General features: G+C 38.9%; 1 protein-coding gene across 1 annotated transcript in view; it reads left to right on the top strand.

Moving 5' to 3' along the window:
* The first annotated feature begins 864 nt into the window (after positions 1–864).
* Positions 865–20,265, top strand: part of LOC122332717 (collagen alpha-1(XXIV) chain) — a 78,107-nt gene continuing 58,706 nt past the window's right edge. Inside the window, exons 1-4 of the mRNA XM_043230089.1 lie at positions 865–1,216; positions 8,575–8,645; positions 14,915–16,179; positions 20,127–20,180. Coding sequence (XP_043086024.1) covers positions 1,161–1,216; positions 8,575–8,645; positions 14,915–16,179; positions 20,127–20,180 — 1,446 coding nt within the window. The 5' untranslated portion in view covers positions 865–1,160. The remainder of the gene's footprint in view (positions 1,217–8,574; positions 8,646–14,914; positions 16,180–20,126; positions 20,181–20,265) is intronic.

The following is a 20,265-nucleotide window of genomic DNA, read 5'->3' as shown; positions in this document are numbered from 1 at the left end:
GCTAAATCTGGTAAAGTTTGAAGTTACAGTGAGGTCAAAGGTCAGAGAGAATGAGCTCTTGGGGACTGAGAGCGACACTCTGGCCTCCGACGGTCAAGACCACTGTTTCCAGTTGGTGCTGGATTAACGTCTATATACTCTTTTACTGCAAATCCAAGAATTGGATTGTAAAAAAAAAGTTATATGGTTATTAACATATTTGTGGCCATTAATTAAATTTGTGCAGTTCACGATAATGCTAATTAAAGTGATTATCAAATAAAAATATATATTTTAATTATTATTTGTTTTAGAAACTTTATCCATAAAAAATATTGTACTTGCAAGGTCCACGTCTAAAATGCTGTACTAAAAAAATATATAAATATATATAAAATTTGATTTTATTATTATTATTGCTTGTTTTATTGGCTACAATGACATATTAAATCGAATTGTTATTATTATTATTATTATCATGGGTAAAATGTGTCTAATTAAAATGATTATTAAATAAAATACAAAAATATTTCCATCCTTGTATTTAAAAAGCTGCACTAAAAATCATTTACACAGTGTAAGAAATATAATTAGCCCAGTTATGTCTATATATTGCATTACTTGCTTAACCTGTGGGTCTTGCATTTGAAATACTTCTATTAAGCTCTACACTACTTCTACTAACCTGACTGCCGCTTAATTGTTTTTACTGCCAGCTCATTCTCCCTCGATGTTCAGAATCGGACCAGAAAGCTGGGGCTGTTCCAGAGCGTTCTGGATGTAAATGAACGGACGGATGATGTCACGGCAGTAATGAGTGAAACCCAACACCGAGCGCAGCGCGGAGCTGGAGATGCGCCGAACCGAGCAAGTCCAGACACATGCGGAGCTCAGAGCCCGGAGCGACCCTACCCTCCCTCTCTCTCTCTCTCTCTCTCTCTCTCTCTCTCTCTCTCGCTCTCAGTCCGGTTTAATACGGCTCTTCTGACCCCCTCTCTCTCAGTGAATCGCCCGTGTTCCCAGCAGCGCGCTTGATGTTCGAGGTCTGATCCCGTGAAGTTCTCCATGCGCGCTCGCTCGCGGAGATGTGGACGCTGCTGATCAGGCTGGATCTGGTCTCGTGAGCCGGCGGCGTCTTCTGCTTTCGCTTTGAAAACTGCTGCTTGGACAAATGCATACAAATGCATTTAGGAGCCCAACGGACAAGGAGTGGACAAGTTTCTCCCACATTGACAACGTGAGTAACTTCGTGTCTCGGGTGGGGGGCTTCTGGAGACCCGACGCGCGAAGCTTCATTCAGGTTCTTCCTGGAAAACCATCATAGGTGTTGATAGTAAAAAGAACGCGATGCATTTATCGGCGCGCGTTCCCTAAACGAAGGCTAGAGTTTGGTGCAAAAAGCAGACTTCTGACAGTACAGCCTTCATGATGATCACAAATCAATTGGGATTTTCAGTCTGTCTGCTGCTGTATTTTCCATATGTTGATCCGGGGTTAAATTCCTCCTGCTTTGGAAGCAAATGTGCACCAGATGAGGAGGCTTTGTGATTTACTGGCTTATTTGTTTGCGTTCATGAAATGTGAGGCTGGTTTGATAAAGTGTTGAAGTGCTTGTGAAATATGAGTGCTTTTGCTGAGCGCTGTTGGTTCCCGTCCCCAAAGCGACACACAACAGCGTCTACATTCCTCATGGAGATGAGCATTGACCTCTAACATCTGGACAGCCGTTCCTGACTCAATGAAATCCCAACAAATCCACACATGCACCTGACTACCATCCCGCTTCCTCGGTTTATCTCAAAACACCGATACTAGATAGCGCTACTTCTCGCTAAATGCTTTTTTATAGGGGCTTCTGGCTGAACGAGTGCAGAAAATGACTGTTGTGTAATCACCGACTAGCTCTCCTGTCGCTCCAAACCTTTTTTTTTTTCCCATCTGTGGAAAAAGAAGACACCGTGAAGAATGTCTTAGCGTTTTGGAAGCCACTGGTCTTCAAAATGCCATGTTTTATGTCCTGCAGAAGAAAGAAAGGTTTGGAACGATGGCAGAATGATGGTTTTTGGGTGAGCTCTGCATTTCAGGAGATGCTTCTCTGTGGCAGGCTTGATTTGGTCATGGAAAATATGTAAATATATCAAGGAAAGCTGGGCCAAATTGTGATGGAAAGTAATATAAAACATTTGATTCATGACAGATGTTGAGGGTCTTATTTGGAGACTTTTGCATGCTGTTAAGTGTTGTGTCTGTTCGTGTCTAATCATTGAAAACATTGGTTAAAAAGTGTATAAACCTGATTTGACGCCTAAAATGACTTCTTAAGCTTAAATGGAGGAATTCGGTCATATATTAACTTTACTGTAGTTACTTCTTCGTGCATTATTGCATTTGTTAGTCAAGTGTTTAGGATCGTTGCACATCCTTCGACCTGGAATCGATTCGTTGGTCAAAAATTATGGCAATGTCGATCTGATTTTGGAGACCTAAAAATGTCTTCATTAGCTTGAACCCAATGCAGTCGCATGGATCTGGTCGTATTAAATAATGTTCTTGGCATTGCAACAATCAGATGAGTGTTGAAAGTCATTGCAATTCTCTGGGAACCTTAACCCAATTAAGCAGCTAAAAGACACTTTCGTAAGCTGGATCCCGATGTCTGATTAGTCATAATAAATAATATCCTTGACATCAAAGTGTTCATGCATGATTGCATTTGTTAGCGTCTTAATGGAACCGATTAATTTGTCAAAAAGTGTGGCAAAACATGACAACTGAAAATGACTCTCGTAAACTTGAACACAGTGTAATCAGTTTGATTAGCACAGTTACTTATGCATGCATGTTTGCATGAGTTGGATGAGCGTTGATGCAGATTTAATGAATTCATTCGACGCTTCCAACACTTGGAACCAGATCAAAACGGAATATATTTAGAAGCATTATAACATAAAGTGCAATCTGCTAGCATTCGCCGTATCATCAGAGAATGAGTTACTTTATAAGAGCTATCGCAAAATAGATCCAGAAGGGTAACCAGAAAGCTCACCCTAATGGGATTTATTTTGCAGTGATGGCCCTGTTGAATGGTGAGCCAAGAGTTCGTTCGTTAACTTTCCAGGAACATTGAATTTTAGTTTTCAGAGATGTTCGCAGATGCTTAGCTCTACTTGTTCTTGGTTCATGTTTGTGGAGACAGGACATGACGCCGTTGAAAAAAGTAGAGATCCAATATAGCATCCAATACACAGGTCTTTTTTAGAAGGTCGAGATCTGTATCTAACCCTGGGTGACCAACAGAACAGCGTTTTAGTAATGAAGTCACGTTCTGGCTGCAGGTGCGAGAAACCGACGCCAACAGGATCAGATATTGGCAGTCGATCAGTGAGCGAGCGATCTCGGCTACGCAAGCATCTGCTCAGTATGCTGAGACCACGGCTTTGGCTCTGGCACGGACTCACATGAGCATAAATTATGCGAGCGTTGTGAATCTCAGAAATCTGCGTTAGCCACGCCCCGAAAAGATGATTGGTTGAGGCGTTTCTTGAGCGACTTCCTTGCTGTTTGGTGAAGCCGTGAAGCCGTTCAGGATGCTAGAATAGAAGATGGACGAACAATCAGGGGTCAAGTGCAAGTGAAACGTCTCAGTAGTTGCTTCAGGATGCCGCCTCCCAATGCTGTGCACATTTAGGGTCAAAAAGCCAATATTAAGTACTTGCGGGGCAATAAGGGTGAGGGAATCTTGCAGATGCTACTCAAAAGCCAGTGTTTCTAGACTGGCTGAAACTTTCTGAGTCCAGTTTTGTGTATTGAATAAGTAGTTTTTTATTTGGGGTCGAATGGTCAGTTAAAAACGTCTGGGGAGTTTAAGCCATAATGGACAACTGGCAATGACTTTCTTAAGCTTGGACCCAACGCGATCTGTCAAATCATCTGAAAATCATTCCGAAGAACCAGAATGTTTCTCGACTTGCAGTTGTTTTCGTGACCCGTGCAACTTTTCGATTCTAGTTGTATATATTTGAATCTGCTGCTTATATTTGGGCGTCGCAAGTTCAGTTGCGATATTTGTGAACCAGTAGCTATTGTCGGGGAATGTTACTTTTAAAAAGTATTGCAGTAAATTAATTTTAATGGAAAGTAATGTGTTGCTTTTTTAAATCCGGACTTGGCTGCCTTGTTCGTTTTAATAGTAAAAAAATCTACTTTGGCCAAATGCGAATAGCTCTTTCACACCAAAAGGGAAATTTATAAACGTAATTTGTAAATCCACATCCGTACAGCGAAGGGCACAGCGAAGATGGAATAGGGTACAGAAGAAAGTTCAGCGTTCTTCAGCAATAAAAAGCATGAAACGCGAAAAATAAGCTTCACGTTAAGAACTGTGCAATCACTCCCGATTTCTCTCAACATGGAGAGCGCTCCGTCAATGAACGAGGAAACATGAAGATGGCATTACTTATATGAAAAAGTAACTCAGACTATCTTGCGAGTTAAAAAGTAACGCACTACTTTACTAGCTACTTGAAAAAGTAATCTGAATGCGTTACCCCCAACAGAAATGGCTTCAAAACTAGTTTTAGTCACTACAGACAGTCATCCAGCGATTCGTTAATGAAGCACATATGTGATTTCAGAGCTTGTTTCCTCGTGTTCATGGAAAGCATTTTATAGTAAGACTTACAGTTGCTGTTCTGAGCGCTCAGACAAACTTGTTTAGGTTCGGCCTCCTGCGTTTCTTTATTCCGTCGTGTTTTGTTTGTGTTTTTGTTTTCTTTTCTTGGGCCGTGGAATGTCACACCGTCCTCTCGAGCAGATGCAGGTGGCGTCCCCTCAGAGAGAACTGTGGGAAAACAAACAAGTCTGACCAAGCGATCAGGCCGACCGGCGCAAAACAGCGGGTAACGTTGATTGAAATCGGGTGCTTCACGGACCTGAGAACATCTAGCAGATGCTCACGAATGAGAAACATAACGTGCAACTTATGATGAAAAAATGGGTTTTCTGGAGTAATTCAATTGCGTGAAAAGCTATTTTGTTTGTGTAAAGTGGATTTTGGTTGAAGTGTATCTGTATATGAGGTGAAGTCTCTTGGGGTAGGTGTTAGTCAACTATGATGACTAGATAGACTTCCCTGGGGCTGCTGGTTTAAGGGTTATGAAGGAAGTATCTCAACTCTGTGTCAGGATGAATGATGGAGATTATATAACTGACTGACAGTCCCGTACGAGGATGAGGTTTCTCCGGTGACGTATATCTTCGGTTCCTCAAAGCTGCAGCCTGTTGCATGTTAAGTCTGTGTCTTAACAAGTAGTCTAACCATTTAGCAGCTAGTCAAGGGTTAATCAGTCTTAAACTGCAAAACATGCTTTTCAAGCCAAGAGTCAAGTCAAATTTAAGTGAAAAAAGCTAAATATTAGAAAAAGATAAATAATCCACCAATGGAGTAAGGAAAATGTTCGTATTTAAAAACAGTAAAAACATTTTCTTTTCTTGATAATCCTTCTTGATTTAAGAATTTTGATATTTTGACTGGAAAGAAGAACAAAAACCAAAGAAAAATCCACCATTTTTTACAGTGTACTTTTTGATTTAAATTAGTCTAACTAATTAACCAACTAGATAACTAAAATGACTAAAATGCATAAAAATGTGTACTAAATATAAAATATTATTTTTATTTATTTTATTTATTTTTCTAAAAGATAGTTAAAATAGTTAAACCGAAAAAATGTGTGTGTATATGTATATATATATATATATACTGATTTTGTTAATGTTTATAAACTTACAAATTAAATGAAAAATTGCAAACTATCAAAATGTTAAAAAATATATTTTAAAATATAATAGCATCTGAATTGTAGTAATACGTGCTTAATGAATTAGCATTGCTTTACAAAGATATGACTATTAGGAAGATAAACAACTTTTATTTTCGTCCTTCATTCATCTCTTCCCACACGTTCAAACTTTTAACTCTTAGAAATAAGATGTTTAGTTTTGTCACATACAGCTTATGCATGTTTAAGGCCCGTAAAGCGTCTCCGAAAAGTACGCATTTAGCATTTATTTATCAAAATATTAAACCAAGTGAGGAAACAGAGCAGAGTGCTTCACTGTGAATCATGTTCCTAGTTAATATGACTATAATAGACAGCCGTGTTTCAGCAAAGCGATCCTGCTCTTTAGCGCCACCTAGGGGTGAGTCTTCAGACTGTCAGATGCAGAGTTTCTGGTCTGGTTCCTATCAAAACGCTGCTTATCAAACGGTTTGTGACGCAGCGATCTTGTTCTTTTCGTTATGTTCGTGTGTGAAGTCCTTCTCGGGGCAGCGGTTGCTCGCTGCTTCTGAAGGTTCGCTGTGTTTCTGTGTTCGTCGACAGGATAATTACAGCTTATAACGGCACCAGACAGACCTCCATTAGCCCGCTCCGTCATAAAACCCTTTGTTTGGGTTTCATTTCGCATGTGAATTATACTGTCAGGACCCCCAAAACACAACACACACACACACACACACACACACACACACTGAGCAGCTGAACTACACGTGTTTCTCTGTCTTCGTGCATTTATGTTACGTGGTGTCTCTACGGCTGATTTTCTTTTTTTTTTGCAACACCATAATACATTAATGCGGTTCATGTTTACAGTTATGTCACACTGTACTTGTATTTTATTGTTCTTTCAAAACTAATATTTTGACTTTAATTGGCTTTATTAAATTTTTTTGGGATTTTTAGTTGCCGTATTTATGAAGTATCACCGCAAGAAGTGTTTTAGTACGGATACAGTATCTACTTTATATAGGATATAAGGATATAAGATACAAAAATTGCATAAAATTAATTGCAAACAAATTTTAATGCGAGGTCAGAACATTATCAATTAATTCAAAGCAGATATTATACCTACAGCTGCAAAATGCAAAATGCGGTTTCAAATGTGTAGCTTTGTTTTGCTCTGCATATATTACATATATAACATTTTTAGTCAAATTTCTTTTTATTCCTCTTTTTTAATTTCTCTTAGTTTTAGTAATACTAGTACTTCGAATTGAATGCATTTTATGTAGTTTTCCGATTCTTCCGATTTTTTCTATTCTTTAAAACCGAATAATCGTACATAGGAAACAGTAACAGCTGTACATGCAGTGCAGCCTAAGTTCATTTTTATTATGATTTTCGAACTGTTTATTTAAATGAGCAACATTATGAGGCCAGGTGATGTTTACAGTGTTACGAAATACATTTCTTTATAGCTAGTTTACAGTGAGTGTACCACAGGTCACACGATTGGTCAGCTTTCTCTCTGTAATACTGTCCAGTATCTATCTGACTGTCATTAATTATCAGACATCTACAGAGTACAGACTCTGATCGAGGCCTGTGTGATGTAGCCTACAGCCTACAAAAAAATCTGTCCTCTAAAATCAGTTTCTGGCTTGTAGCTCCGCCCACAGTGGAATCTGATTGGTTCAAATTTTCATGTATTCTGATTGGCTTTGATTTCTCTGTACTGAGTCACCGGAGAACAGGCTTCCAGCAGGAATTCAGGCCCGAGGGATTCACAGACACCAGGAATGTCTTAAACACGTCCGATGCTTTCCGTTCACGCCGAAAACAATGAAGGCACCGTGCATGACTTTACTGTACATCCAGTGCGAAGGTCGCAGAGAGAAAAGCATGCGAACATCTGACAGCGGTTTGTGTGAAGGCAGGAGTTCCAGTCAAAACTGTAGCCTTTAAAAACCAATGAAGCATTATATGTGCTGCAAAAAGCAAATATCTTGTCGAAACAAGATGCATTTGGTGGAGGAGCAGAATGACGTAGGAGTTGTCTTTTGTAAATGAGAAATTCATCAAAACATAGTGATTGTGTTATTAAACCTAGAAAATAACTGGAAAATGGGAGAATTTTTCTGTTTCTGGTGGAAAATCTGCCAAAAAAATAGCAACAGCTAAAAACCGAGTCACATATGCAAAGAAAATAATAATAAGTAACAGCTGAATCAGTTACAAATGTTTTATACTGTATGCTGCATATGTATTCAAGTGAGGAAGGAAAAAGTTACAGTAAGGCTGCATAATTAATCAAAATAAAAATGAAATCCTGAAATGAAAGAAGTTTTATCCCTGCGGTGTTCCGTCAAAATAAAAGTTTGTTGAAAAGGAAGAAATAAAAAATTTGACTGTTGTAATGTAACATAAAACTATCATTATTATAATAAAAAAATAAAATAATAATAATAAAAAAAAAAAAATATATATATATATATATATATATATATATATATATATTTTATTTATTTATTTTTATTTTTATAATTTCATGATTTAATTTTTATTTTGATTAATTATGCAGCCTTACTGTTGTATGCGCCACGAATCACATGCTTTTTCTTCATCTATATATATTATTATTATTTTTAATATAAAATAAGTTTTCATCAGAAACGTTGCAATTCAGTGATTAACCTGTTTTTCACCATTGGATTTTAGCCCCCAGATCGTGCAGCCTTTCACAGTATATGCAGTATGCAGTGTTCAGTACGCTGGTGTTTTCTGACTGAGTGTGTGTTGTTGATTTCCGCAGGAGATTCCTCGTCCTCCTCCTGTCAACATGTGCGGTGCTGCTGTCAGCAGAAGAGCCATCAGCAGCTCCAGGTACACTCACCTCTGACCTCTGACCTCCTGCGCGGACTCCAGAGTTCTGCCTTAATTTAAAGCTGACGCGCGTCGTTCGGATGTGTTCCAGTTTAATGCTCAGTTTGTAATGTTTAACGTTGAAGGAGCTTCGGTTCGACTGCGTGCTGTTTGTTTTCCTTCCGATTGCATTTCGGTTTCCACGGAAACGCCGATCTGCCAGCGCGCATATTTTACCGTTAATACGAAACTGAGACTGTGTGAAATGTGTATGTAGACTGGATGTAAACACACAGGGAATGAGCGGTGGGGCAAGAGAGGAGAAGTGAGCAATGAGCAAACTCATAAAACATTTTACAGGCACTAAAGAGCCATTTGTGTATAATAATTTGTGCTTTTATATATGATGCATTGCAATCGGTGTTAATCACCGAGCGTTTGAGAGCAGATTAGACCGCGCTTGTTCATTTTGTGAACAAACTTTACATTTATGCATTCAGATGCTTGAGCCAAAGCCAGAAGAAGAAAAGCTAAAGAGATTTTTATGGAAGCTTGTTTCCACCGCAGAGTTTGCAGCCCCAAAAATAGATTTTATATATAGGAACTGCAAGTTATATAAATTAAGCTTTCCTTTTTTTTGTTGTCGTTCAAAATCTGTGTTTATGCATTTTATATGGATCCGTTCAGACCTTTTGTCACAATTCAAAATTAATATCTCACTAAATTAATATCGCGTATTTTCCCAAAATTTTGTTAAAGACTTAAAATAAAAGACTTATAATAAGTTAAAATGTCACTTTTAGTCAGAATTCTACCTTTTTTTTTCAATTAGAATTCCGGCTTTTTTCATAATTCTGACATATTTTAGAATTTGAGCTTTTCTCGCTATTCTAAGTTTATATCTAACCATTTTGATTTTTACATCACGTATTTAACTCTCAATTTTTATTACACAATTCTGGCATTTTTCTTGGGTTTTTCTAAGAAAACAAGTCATGAAATTTTTATTTAGTGTTAGAAACAAGCTTCCGTGAAATGTTCTGTACAATGAGGGGAGTTTAATCAGAAGGAAAGATATTCGGAAGCGGGAAAGGAAGTTCAAAAGGAAGGAAATGCAAATGTTGAAACAGAAGGAGTTTGTGTGAGATCGCATGCTCTTCATTGAATCGGTTGGCATGTCTGTTCTTGCGCTCTGAGTGACTCTTTTCTCTCTCTCTCTACGCTTAATCGGTCATTTCCAGATTCCTGCAGGGCTCTTATCTCGCTGAAGACTGTACAGATTCAGAGATACAGTGTGGAAGTGAGGAAAGCTTCAGGTTCAGGCTAGTTTAGATGGACTCGGGTCAGTCGGGTTGGCTCTCTCCTGAGGGAAACCAGATCTAAGCTGGTGGGAGTATTTTGGCATTTGCATCTATTTGTGTGAGATGGAGATGATAAAATAAGATCGCAGGAAAAGAGAGATTAAGGGGGACACATAGGCAACAGCGAATCAGAAAAAAGCAAATACAATATATTTAGAGGAGAATGACCTTGACGTATACAGTAATTGTGTATATCTCAATTTATTAAACATGCTTTAGGCATAAAGAGCGTGCTATTATACAAATTTCGCAATCCGTTCTTGTTCAGACAGAGTTGTTTTAACAGCATCACTGATTTAAACTTTAACAGATGTTTAGACAGGTTGACAAGTTCATTAATCACTTCAAACGATCTTTTTCAGTGATTTGTTTGGAAGACTCTGATTTAGTAATTTGTTGCAAACCAAAGATACTTGGCATTTTGTGTATAGAGATGTTATTGGAAATTTTTAAAGTGACGTCGTGTACATGTATTTAGTGTAATGCAATGGTTTTACCAAAATAATAAAACGCATTACAAACGGGGCAATTGCATCCAGTGGAGACATAATTAGTTGTTATAATGACTTACTGTATACTGCATAGCACCTCATGATCATAATATCTGCATCAAGCACTACACTATAATGCTCAAAACTAGCATTTGAATAGGAAATAATAAAATGTACTTACTTAAGAAAGAAGCACCAGACTGTTCTTCACTTACTTTATAGTCTCTGTGCACAGCATAGTCTGCTTTGTAAGATTCAGGAATCGTAAACGTGATGAACACACTCTAATATTTGTGTTTGACTGTAAACACAACCTAACACCGATTTCTAATTGTGTACTATTTTGGAAACACAAGCAAAGTAGTTTCACTTTTCGTCTCCGGAACATGGCGCCCACGGCAACGCTACAGAGAGAATAATAGCTCCGCCTTCTTTCACACGACCCTTCAGAAATCACTTTGTTGATTGGCTGCTCGTTTTATTTGATTGTTATCGATGTTAAAACACACGTGGCTCGTGTTTTAATGAATAAAAGTTCAAAAGAACGGCCTCTATTTCAAATAGAATTTTTTTGGAACATCATAAATGCCTTTCTTCACAAAAAGAAGATTAGACCTCCAGTATTCAGCATTAATGACATCTTCCACTGGTCTAGATGCCGGGGTGGAGGTTGTGACCCTCAGGGTTGGGAGTGGACGAGGTGACCAGCCTGAACATGGGACTCATGACATAAGGCCATAAAATTCACTTCTACAGAAATCTGCAGCTCTTTCTACAGACTGCTGATAGCATAGCCATAACAGTTTATACAGCATTTGATCTCTATCTGGAATCATCACTATAACAAAGATGATATAAAGATCAAACGCTCGCTGAGATATCAAACACTGCCTGTCTGCTGTTCAAGCCGCCATTAGTAAGGAAAGATGATATGCTGCTAAAAATAACTACAACACCTTCAAACAATACAGAACAGCCTGCAGTAAAGATATTTCACAAGCACGTGTGAATTATGATTGCACAACATCCTGAAGCCGTAAAGAATATTATTAGTAAAACTGCTCGGCTATCATTACACTGCGTGTTTGCAGCTTACAGAAGATCGTTTACTAACTGCTGTACATTCCTGTAGTTCGACGAAAGGGCTCAAAGCTAGCACTGTTGATGTCATGGGTTCGATTCCCAGGGTATGCATGAACTGATAAAATGTAGGAAGACAGAAACTAAAATTAAACTTTTAGTATAGTTGGAAACCAGAAAATAACGTATTACTCAATCGCCTTTAACAAACACTCCAAAACCAAAACTGAGTTTTATAAAAACATTTAAAATGCATGGAAAGCAATTTATCAATACAGATATGAAATATAAACATTTAAACGGTGGCTGTAACAAAACTAGCTAACATGCCTAACATTAAAACTGTCAGAATTAGAGTGCTGAGACTGTTTCATATCAAAAGCAGAGCGCTAAGCTTTTTGCAATTATTGGATTGCATGTGCACTACAAATAATGTTTTTAGTGATGTTTTATTCAAAATTGCCAAAGTGGATATTCTGAAAAATGCTGGTCGCCAAGCAGTAGCTGGAAGCCGTATGGAGAAAAATACTGTGAAAGTCAATGACTATTCTAGTAACTGTTTGTTTGTTGACATTCTTGATTTATCAAAATGCAAAAGTGTTGCTAAAATGTTTGCGATATGCACTGGTATATTGCTAAGTAGCACAATGCTGTGTGGTTTTCTAGGGCGTTCTGGATGATTGTTAGGTGGTTTTTAAATGGTTCAATGCAAAAACCAAAAAAATAAATAAAATAAATCATCCACCAACTGTCTACTCTGACTAAAACTGGGAGACAGATTACACACAAGTCTAGTCGTAACATAAATAGTTTGGTACTCCAGACGGCTGAAGTGCAACCAATTTCCACCAGGCTGGTTTCTGAAGATAGTGACGCTCAAAAAATAAGTTATTGGCTATTCCGTGTTCAATTTGAACTGCCAAAGAGGTGAAAGTTCACAAGGTTGCCCATGTGCTACCAGTCAAAAACATGGCTGACTGAGCTTTGAAGTCTAATTCTCTTTTTTTCATGGTTGTTTAAGATCCCGTCTGTTTTTAAAACCAAGGAGAATCAAACAGCAAAGAGTTTCAAGGCACAGTATGCTGAACTTGTAACTCAAAGAACAGAAAGAACCAGAGGGAACAACGGTAACTTTGTGCCTCTGCTGTTGTTGCCTTTTGCTTGTCATCTGTTTAAGCGGAGGATGAAGAAATCTGTTTAAACGAAAAGCAGAATGTCTGGATTAGTAATGAAAGTGCTGGTTTCCAGCACAGCTCCTCAGAGATCTCTCTATGGACATTCTCAAACCGTGTAAAAGCTTGTCTGTGTTTGCTGACAGGAGGACAAGCTTTCCTGCTCATTTGATCTCAAAAACAGACTTGCTGTAGTTTCTTACGGATCCGCTCTGTTGCCCTCAGGCCTGTATAACTTTATGATGTATTTAAAGTTGGAGTGTGTAATTTCTTCGATGTTAAAATGCTTCTATTCTTGTTTAATATACAGAGACAGCAGGTAAACCATTTGTAAGTTAATTCTACTGAAAAGGATGTCAGTATCGAACAATGTTCAGTTTGCATAAACATCTCAAACAGCCCAAACACAACAATATGAATGATGATGTGTGTTTGGTGCGGGACTTGATACCCATTTGCAATTCTGTTTGGTGACTCTAGTGGTTGAGAAATTGCAAATGTCACTTTTTGAATCCGACATTAGTTTGGACAATTTGACCTCCACTCAGAAACAATTGCTTACCTTATCAGTTAATGGTTACAGTGGGAAAGTCTGGGTAAAAACAAGCATTTAACTAATACTACTGCTTACCCAGTCATGTGTGCAATGCGTTTAATAAAGTGTATAATTTCTTTAATGTTAAAATGCTTCTATCCCACTTTAACATGCAGAAACAACAGGTAAGCCATTTGTAGGTTGATTTCCCTGGAAAATGTAAGCCTAAAACTCTGGCACTATTACATATTGTTGCATTTGCATGAGCATCCCATAATAAACCAATATGGACTCATCAATTGTATGGATTACATAGCAATATTTGGTAACACTTTATTTTGATAGTCTACTTTAGACTTCCATGCTAACAGTAAGTTACTTTCTGCTTAATATGTTTTAACACTTTATTTTGATGGGTCCACAACATATTACATACTGACTATCAGAAACTTGTCACCTTATTCTACTAACACTAAATCTATCCTAACAGTCTGCTCTGAGAGTTAGAAGATATGTAGTGGCAAATTAATGAGAACATGTAGTTGCAAAATTACTTAATGTCTAATGCAAATATATATGTTTTGTTGCTCTAGTGGTGCAAACTTGCCCATTAAGTGCAAATTCCAGAGAACCAGACCATGCCTTATCAGTTGATGGGTCTAAGTGGGTAAATCTGGCTTAGGAACATGCATTTAGGTAAAGCCAATTAGTTACTAAAAATATCACTAAGTTATATTTAATCACTGAAGCTCCACTAGAGTGTCCAACTAAATGTCTGTGACTTTTGTTTACTCAAGTTAAAATATCTAGTATAAGATACATTTGATGCTAACAGATACCTTATATAAGGTGCTTATAGATATTAGCACCGTTCAAGAAGTAAACGTAAGTAAATTATGTGTAATTTTTAAAAATACAGATTCAACCAGGACTCTTCATGGTGTCCTACATACTTCAGATCCAACCTTATCAAACACCTTGGAACAAGTTTTTCACAGTGTTCAAAATTACTTCCAAATTACACACAGGTGTGTTTAATTTAGGTTGGATCTAAAATCTGCAGGACATCAGCCCCCCCAGGAGTGGAACTGAAGAGCTTGTAGTCTAATCTAAATGGATATGATGAGGAATTAGTTCCTCAAAATGTCTTTTCTCATCTCTCAGATGCACACAGACTAATAGCATTTGACAGTAAAACAGAGAATGATCCACACAGAAAGAGAGAAAAGAGATGTGTGGTTTGAGACCCCTACTTTCTTCTCATTGTCTCCCTTCATCTGGACCACAGATGCTATGCAAGGGCTCATGGGTAATTTGTGATGTCATGGATGTCAAAGCACATATTCATACCATTTGTGTGGTTTGTATTAGAGAGGCCCTCTATGTCAGAAATTGTTTTATGGTGACTGTCAGCCAAATTAAATTATTTAACAGATGTAAATTAAAGCTGTGGACTAGTCGCTCATCTCTATTGCTCACCCTTTAGTTTAGAGGTTTGAACAAACTTGGGACACTATAGCATCATGTTAAAAAACACCCTAGCAGTGCTAACCACACAACAAACTAGCTTTGAATGTATTTTTTTGTGGTTTTACCTAGCCAAACCCCGCTTAGCTTCCTTGCTTACAATTGTCTTTTTCTTTCTCTCAAGGTGTAGACCTTATTCATCAGCTGGGCCTTTCCGGTCGCAGAGACATTCACTCTTCTGGGACACCTTACCTCACCTCCCTTGCTTCATCTCTGTCCATCCTGCCCCCTGGAGTTGGGGTTATCCTCAGACAGGATACCCTCATTGAGGCCCCATCAGTGGACCTGCTCCCCGCAGGCGTGGAGGAGGAGTTTTCTATCATAGTGAGTTTAAGCTCCTGGCGAGCGAACAATGCCTTTATTTTTAGTGTGCGTGACGGCAGGGACAGACTGCAGTTTGGCCTGCAGCTCCTGCCCGGAAGGGTAGTGGTTTACACAGGCGAGAAATCGTCGATCTACTTCAAGTACGATGTGCAAGATGGACAGTGGCACTCCTTCTCTGTGGGGGTCCGGCCACGCTTTGTATCTTTCCATGCACGCTGTGGGGCTGTACAGTATGGCGAGGAAACGCTAACTCGTCCACAGACGTTGAGCTCTGAAGGCCGCCTCTCTGTGGGAAGGATGGACTCCAGGGCGATGCAGTTTGAAGGAGCATTATGCCAGCTGGATATTTACCCCTCTGCCCAAGCTGCGGCACACTACTGCGACTATGTTAAAAAACAGTGCAGACTGTCTGACACCTTCCGATCTCTGTCAGGGAGCTCGGAGTCCCCATTCCCATCGGTTTCGCCTTCCCCAAAGTTCCACCGCAGCTCTTCGGAATCACACACATTCATCCCAACTCTTGCTGATCACTCCACCAACTCTATTCCCACAGCACTTTTTGACCGGTTTTCAACCACAAGCTCTCCTATGTTTCGCTCCAGCACACCTAGGCATATGAACCCATCTCCAAGAACCTTCAGCAAGGCGCAATCCCTGTACCTTACTCCAGAGACTCCTACGAGCAACCCTGCAACACAGAAGACCCTTAACGGTGAAAATGACACTGAGAACCAGCTGCTTCTCAAGAAGCCCAGAGCAACTCGGGCCACCCCGGACTTGATTACCATCATCAAGCAGAGCCGATTGAAAGAGGCCTTGAGAAATGAAGGTAGATCCCACCAATCCAACAAAGAGCTTCTCCAGGCCAATCCTAAAGTGAACAGCACCATCCTGTACCGTGAAGAGAGCAGCTATAACCTGGTGGACCAATCTGAGGAGCAGGTTCAGGAGGGGCATGGTGCAGATTACTCTGAGGGTTACGGATACGATTATGGTTTTGAAGAAGACGAATATTTCTTTGACTATGATGGATATGTTGGTCCTAAAGGAGAACCGGGTCCTCCAGTAAGTATTCTCTGATTATCTTTCTCATGTTTTTGAATGACATAATCTTCAGAATCAAGTCGATGCAAGCCAGAGCAAAGCTCTACTTGAGAATTTATCCAAATTACAATGCATAAGCATTCAGGCAAATTTATGGCTTTTTCTTAGGCAGAAAGAAAAGCTCTTTGAGAGAGAGCGTGCACTTGGCTGCGTTTCTGCGAATCATATTTGATCAGGCGTCTACTGGGCCAAAGAAGAAGTAAATAATTTGTCAGTGACAGGTAGTGATTTAGAATCAAGGTTATACTTTGTTTTCATCCTCCTGGACTTACAGGTGGTTATAATAGCATGTTTCAAGTCACCGCCATAACTTGAAACCGCTCGTACTGTAATTTGACTGATGTGCTAATTTACACCTCCATTTGTAATGGAGTTTGCCTCACATGGCAACAAAATAAACAGATGATGTCAAAACACTCAGTGTAGTCTAATTCTGCATTTCAAAGTCATGTCAAGATGGTCATGTTTAGGAGATGAACGCACACGAATGCCACCGCAATGTTGTAATTAGGTGTGTGGAAACTCTGGGGTTTCTTTCCGAGCTGGAGGCGTATCACTGCTAGTCAACAAGATAAGCTGTAATGGTGAATGTTGATGGTACTGTTTAGTTCGTCTTTTGTTGAAAGGTTAAGCACTGTTTATCAAAAGACAAACTAAACAGTACCATCTTGTTGAAAATGCTACATATTTACCCGATTTATGAGATTCCAGGCCTATTAGGTGAGCCTACATCGTCCGTCATTTTTTGTAGCAGCACACAATTGTCGAAATGCATAGATAAACATCTTAGATTTACATTGCTCTATTTTTCACCACCTATCAAATACATGCAGCTATTTGGGGCTTAGCATAAATATTCCTGTGTTGGATACTGAAAAATTTTGCCAGAGTGAATGGCACAGTAGCAAATCTCTCAAAAATGATTGGCACTACCATAGACCTATGGTATACCATTACAAAATGATCTGATTTTATGTTTCATTGAAGTTTGATGTATAAATTTTATAATTTGTGTGCTGCCAGAGGGAATGGTGCTAAATAGACCTGTCATGAATTAGCACTAGCACAGCTTTTTTCTCCTTGCTTTTTTCACTGTTATAGCATCGGGAATATGGCTTGATTTACTCAGAACAAATGCTAAATATAGCAAAGTACATGAAATACTCTCAACAGCAGAACTGCAGGGTGGAGCACAGTTGTATATCAAGTGTAGGTCAGTAGGCCATTGTGAACCTTAGCTCTAGAATCCCAGAATATATTCAATCACGCCAACAAATGAATGCAAGAAAACGGATGATCTTTTTGGAAAAGATTATGATGACGCCCCGAAGCTCTTCTAGTAACGTTATTTTATTCATGTTTAAACAGTTGCCTGCACATTTATGTGTGGAACACTAAGGTGTTTGCATAAGTGGTTTGTGTGAGGATATGTGGATATGAGACATGACTTTGTGGATATTTTTGTTGGACGTTACCCTAAGTGCTCTCACTTGGCCGAGAGATATGGTGCATTCCTGTCTTGGAAGAACTGGGGGAGGTAAATTCACCAGCTGGGCCTATCCAAAGTCAGCGTTTCATTGCTCTTTCCTCTCCTGTTGTAACTCTAATTATGCCTTGAAGGCACAAATCAAAGAATGAGATGGATAGCTTTATGATTTTTGTTTCCAGAGCCCAGAAATCAGTTTCTTAAAAGATCTGATGACATTTGAGTAAATCATTTTGTCATTTATCCAGATCACTTTTGCCGTCCACCTTACACCAGTTTAGGGAGATTTCCCTGGTCTGTCTTACTGGTTTTAGACTCGTAACTGTATGTGAGAGCAAACGGTAGACCAGTGTATCTCTTTCAACAGGGGTTTGATTACTGAACATGTAGATTCACCTGCGGTGTTCAGGCGGTTTGCTGTCTCAGAGTTTCCACAGATCTGTTGGCCCTGAGAGCAGCTGCATGGCCTCGAAACATTTCATCTTCTCTGATAGGCTGAGCACGACTAACCTCCGTTCCAGATGTTCCTACACACTCTTCTGTCAATAAGCAGCCAAAACATAAGAGACACATTAGGAGGATGACTAGTGCTTTCTAAACCCGTGAGGCTTTGTTTATGTGGGTCTTGAATAATGGTTGCCTTAACACAGAGCCATGTCTGGGAATTTTGTGAGCTCAATATATATATATTGTGTGTAGATATATGTATTTTGTAAATTAAACTGATCTTTCATTCTTGTACTTATTTATTGAACAACAGTGTGGGAAACATGTCTTAATAATATTTAAACTGTTTATACCAGGGTTCCTCAAATCTCAACTTGGAGATAAAACTCACCTACCTGTTATTTATTAATGATCCTGAAGACACTCAGGTGTGTTTGATTAGGGTTAGAGCTAAACTCTGCAGGAAATTTTGAGGATCATTGTTTTATACCATTATTTTAGTCAAAGACATTTTAAGATGTATTTTTTTAAGTTCAAAAAATGTATTGATTGATTGACTGTTACATGTTATTTTAATTATTTAATTTTAATTTTCTTACTTTCTTAATCTTTATTGCCAAATTCTACAAAGTCACTATTTTCTGTTAAGCAGCTTTAAAGTAACGCATAAAATGCAAAATGTGTGCCCCCTTGTAATAAGTAAATGTACATCAATATCATTGCTGATTTATTGAAAGACCAACATTTTTGGTCGACACTCATTGCGCTGAATGTTTATAGCAGCTGTCACATTTAACCATCTCCTTACCTTGGCTACAAATCAATCACTGGCCATCTTGGCAAAAGAGCTGATCTGGTCTAGATAGTTGTCAGCTGTATGTTGTTGCGAGCACTAAACTTTAAACTTTTATTGTCTCCAAGTGTTGTTGAACATCAAACACGCGATTGTAGCAGTTCCACCTGGGGACACACAGAGCGAATAAACTGTTTTGTTGGTTTTGTCTGGAAAAAACGGGTGTTAGTTGAGGTTGAACATAGACGCTTTTGTTCCATCAGAAGGCCCTGTGAATTGGCATGTTTGCTCATGCTGGTAAGTGATGGTTTGCTTGCTAGCGAAGCAGTGTTCTCGTGAAGGTTTTAGAGTTTTTAATGCCCTTTTATGCGGCTTTTAAAACGAGTGTTATAAACGAATCAGGGCTGTTTAGTTAGCGATGCTACAGCTGCGTGTCATTTCTCAAAGGCTAATGAGCATCCGCGCAGGTTAATGGAAGCTTTTAATGCAGGGTTTTTATGAACCTGCGATTGCTCCTAAATAGTTGTGCTTACGAGAGCCACATTTGGAAGGATGTTTTCATTCTGTTAGCTCTGCCTGACAGGACTCTTGGTTTGTTGGTTTCTATTTCATGTCAGGTAACTATATCATGTCCAAAATCCCGCTGTGCATAGGGGTTTATTAAACATTAAAAATATGTTCTAACTGCCTGAGTTTATGCCAGATATTTTGCACTCATGGTTATTGTTTATTTATTTGGCAAATCATTTTATTTCTATTTAATGAAAACAAATATACCTACATAATAAGCATAGTTTAAATCATATTTAATTTCTTCACAATTATTATTTGAAAACTGTGAAAAACTTTTTTGGGCTTAAATACTTTTGTTTGTTTTATTTATTCATTTGGCGATTTTTATTTGCAACTCGATGGAAAGTAAACAGATGCCTCTTCTCATTGTGGACATGCCTGGCTCTGCATGTTTTCTCAGATCTCTAGCTGCTGAAGCTGCTGGTGTGTCAGTAATGCTACAGGAATCAGCTCGTTGGTGTTCATTACTCTGTGCTCTTCTCTCTCAGATGCCAGACATCAGTCAGACACGCGATTCTTATTACACTGTCCTTCTCGAGCTGTCCAGAAGCAGTTGCTCAGGAACTGACCTTACGTTCTAATGTTCTGCTCATCTGTGTGTCTCTGCAGGGTCCCGTCGGCCCCCCAGGTCTCCCTGGACCCCCTGGAAAGAGAGGACCGCGGGTAAGACTCATGCGTCAGCCATGATGTTTGAGTGGATCCTGTTTCTCTGTGTTGGGATTCATACAGCATCCGTCTGTCTTACTTT

Source organism: Puntigrus tetrazona, unplaced genomic scaffold, assembly GCF_018831695.1.
Source record: "Puntigrus tetrazona isolate hp1 unplaced genomic scaffold, ASM1883169v1 S000000148, whole genome shotgun sequence".
Classification (NCBI taxonomy): Eukaryota; Metazoa; Chordata; class Actinopteri; order Cypriniformes; family Cyprinidae; genus Puntigrus; species Puntigrus tetrazona.
Note: the sequence above shows the minus strand (reverse complement) of the source record. Positions and strands in the feature narration are given on the sequence as shown.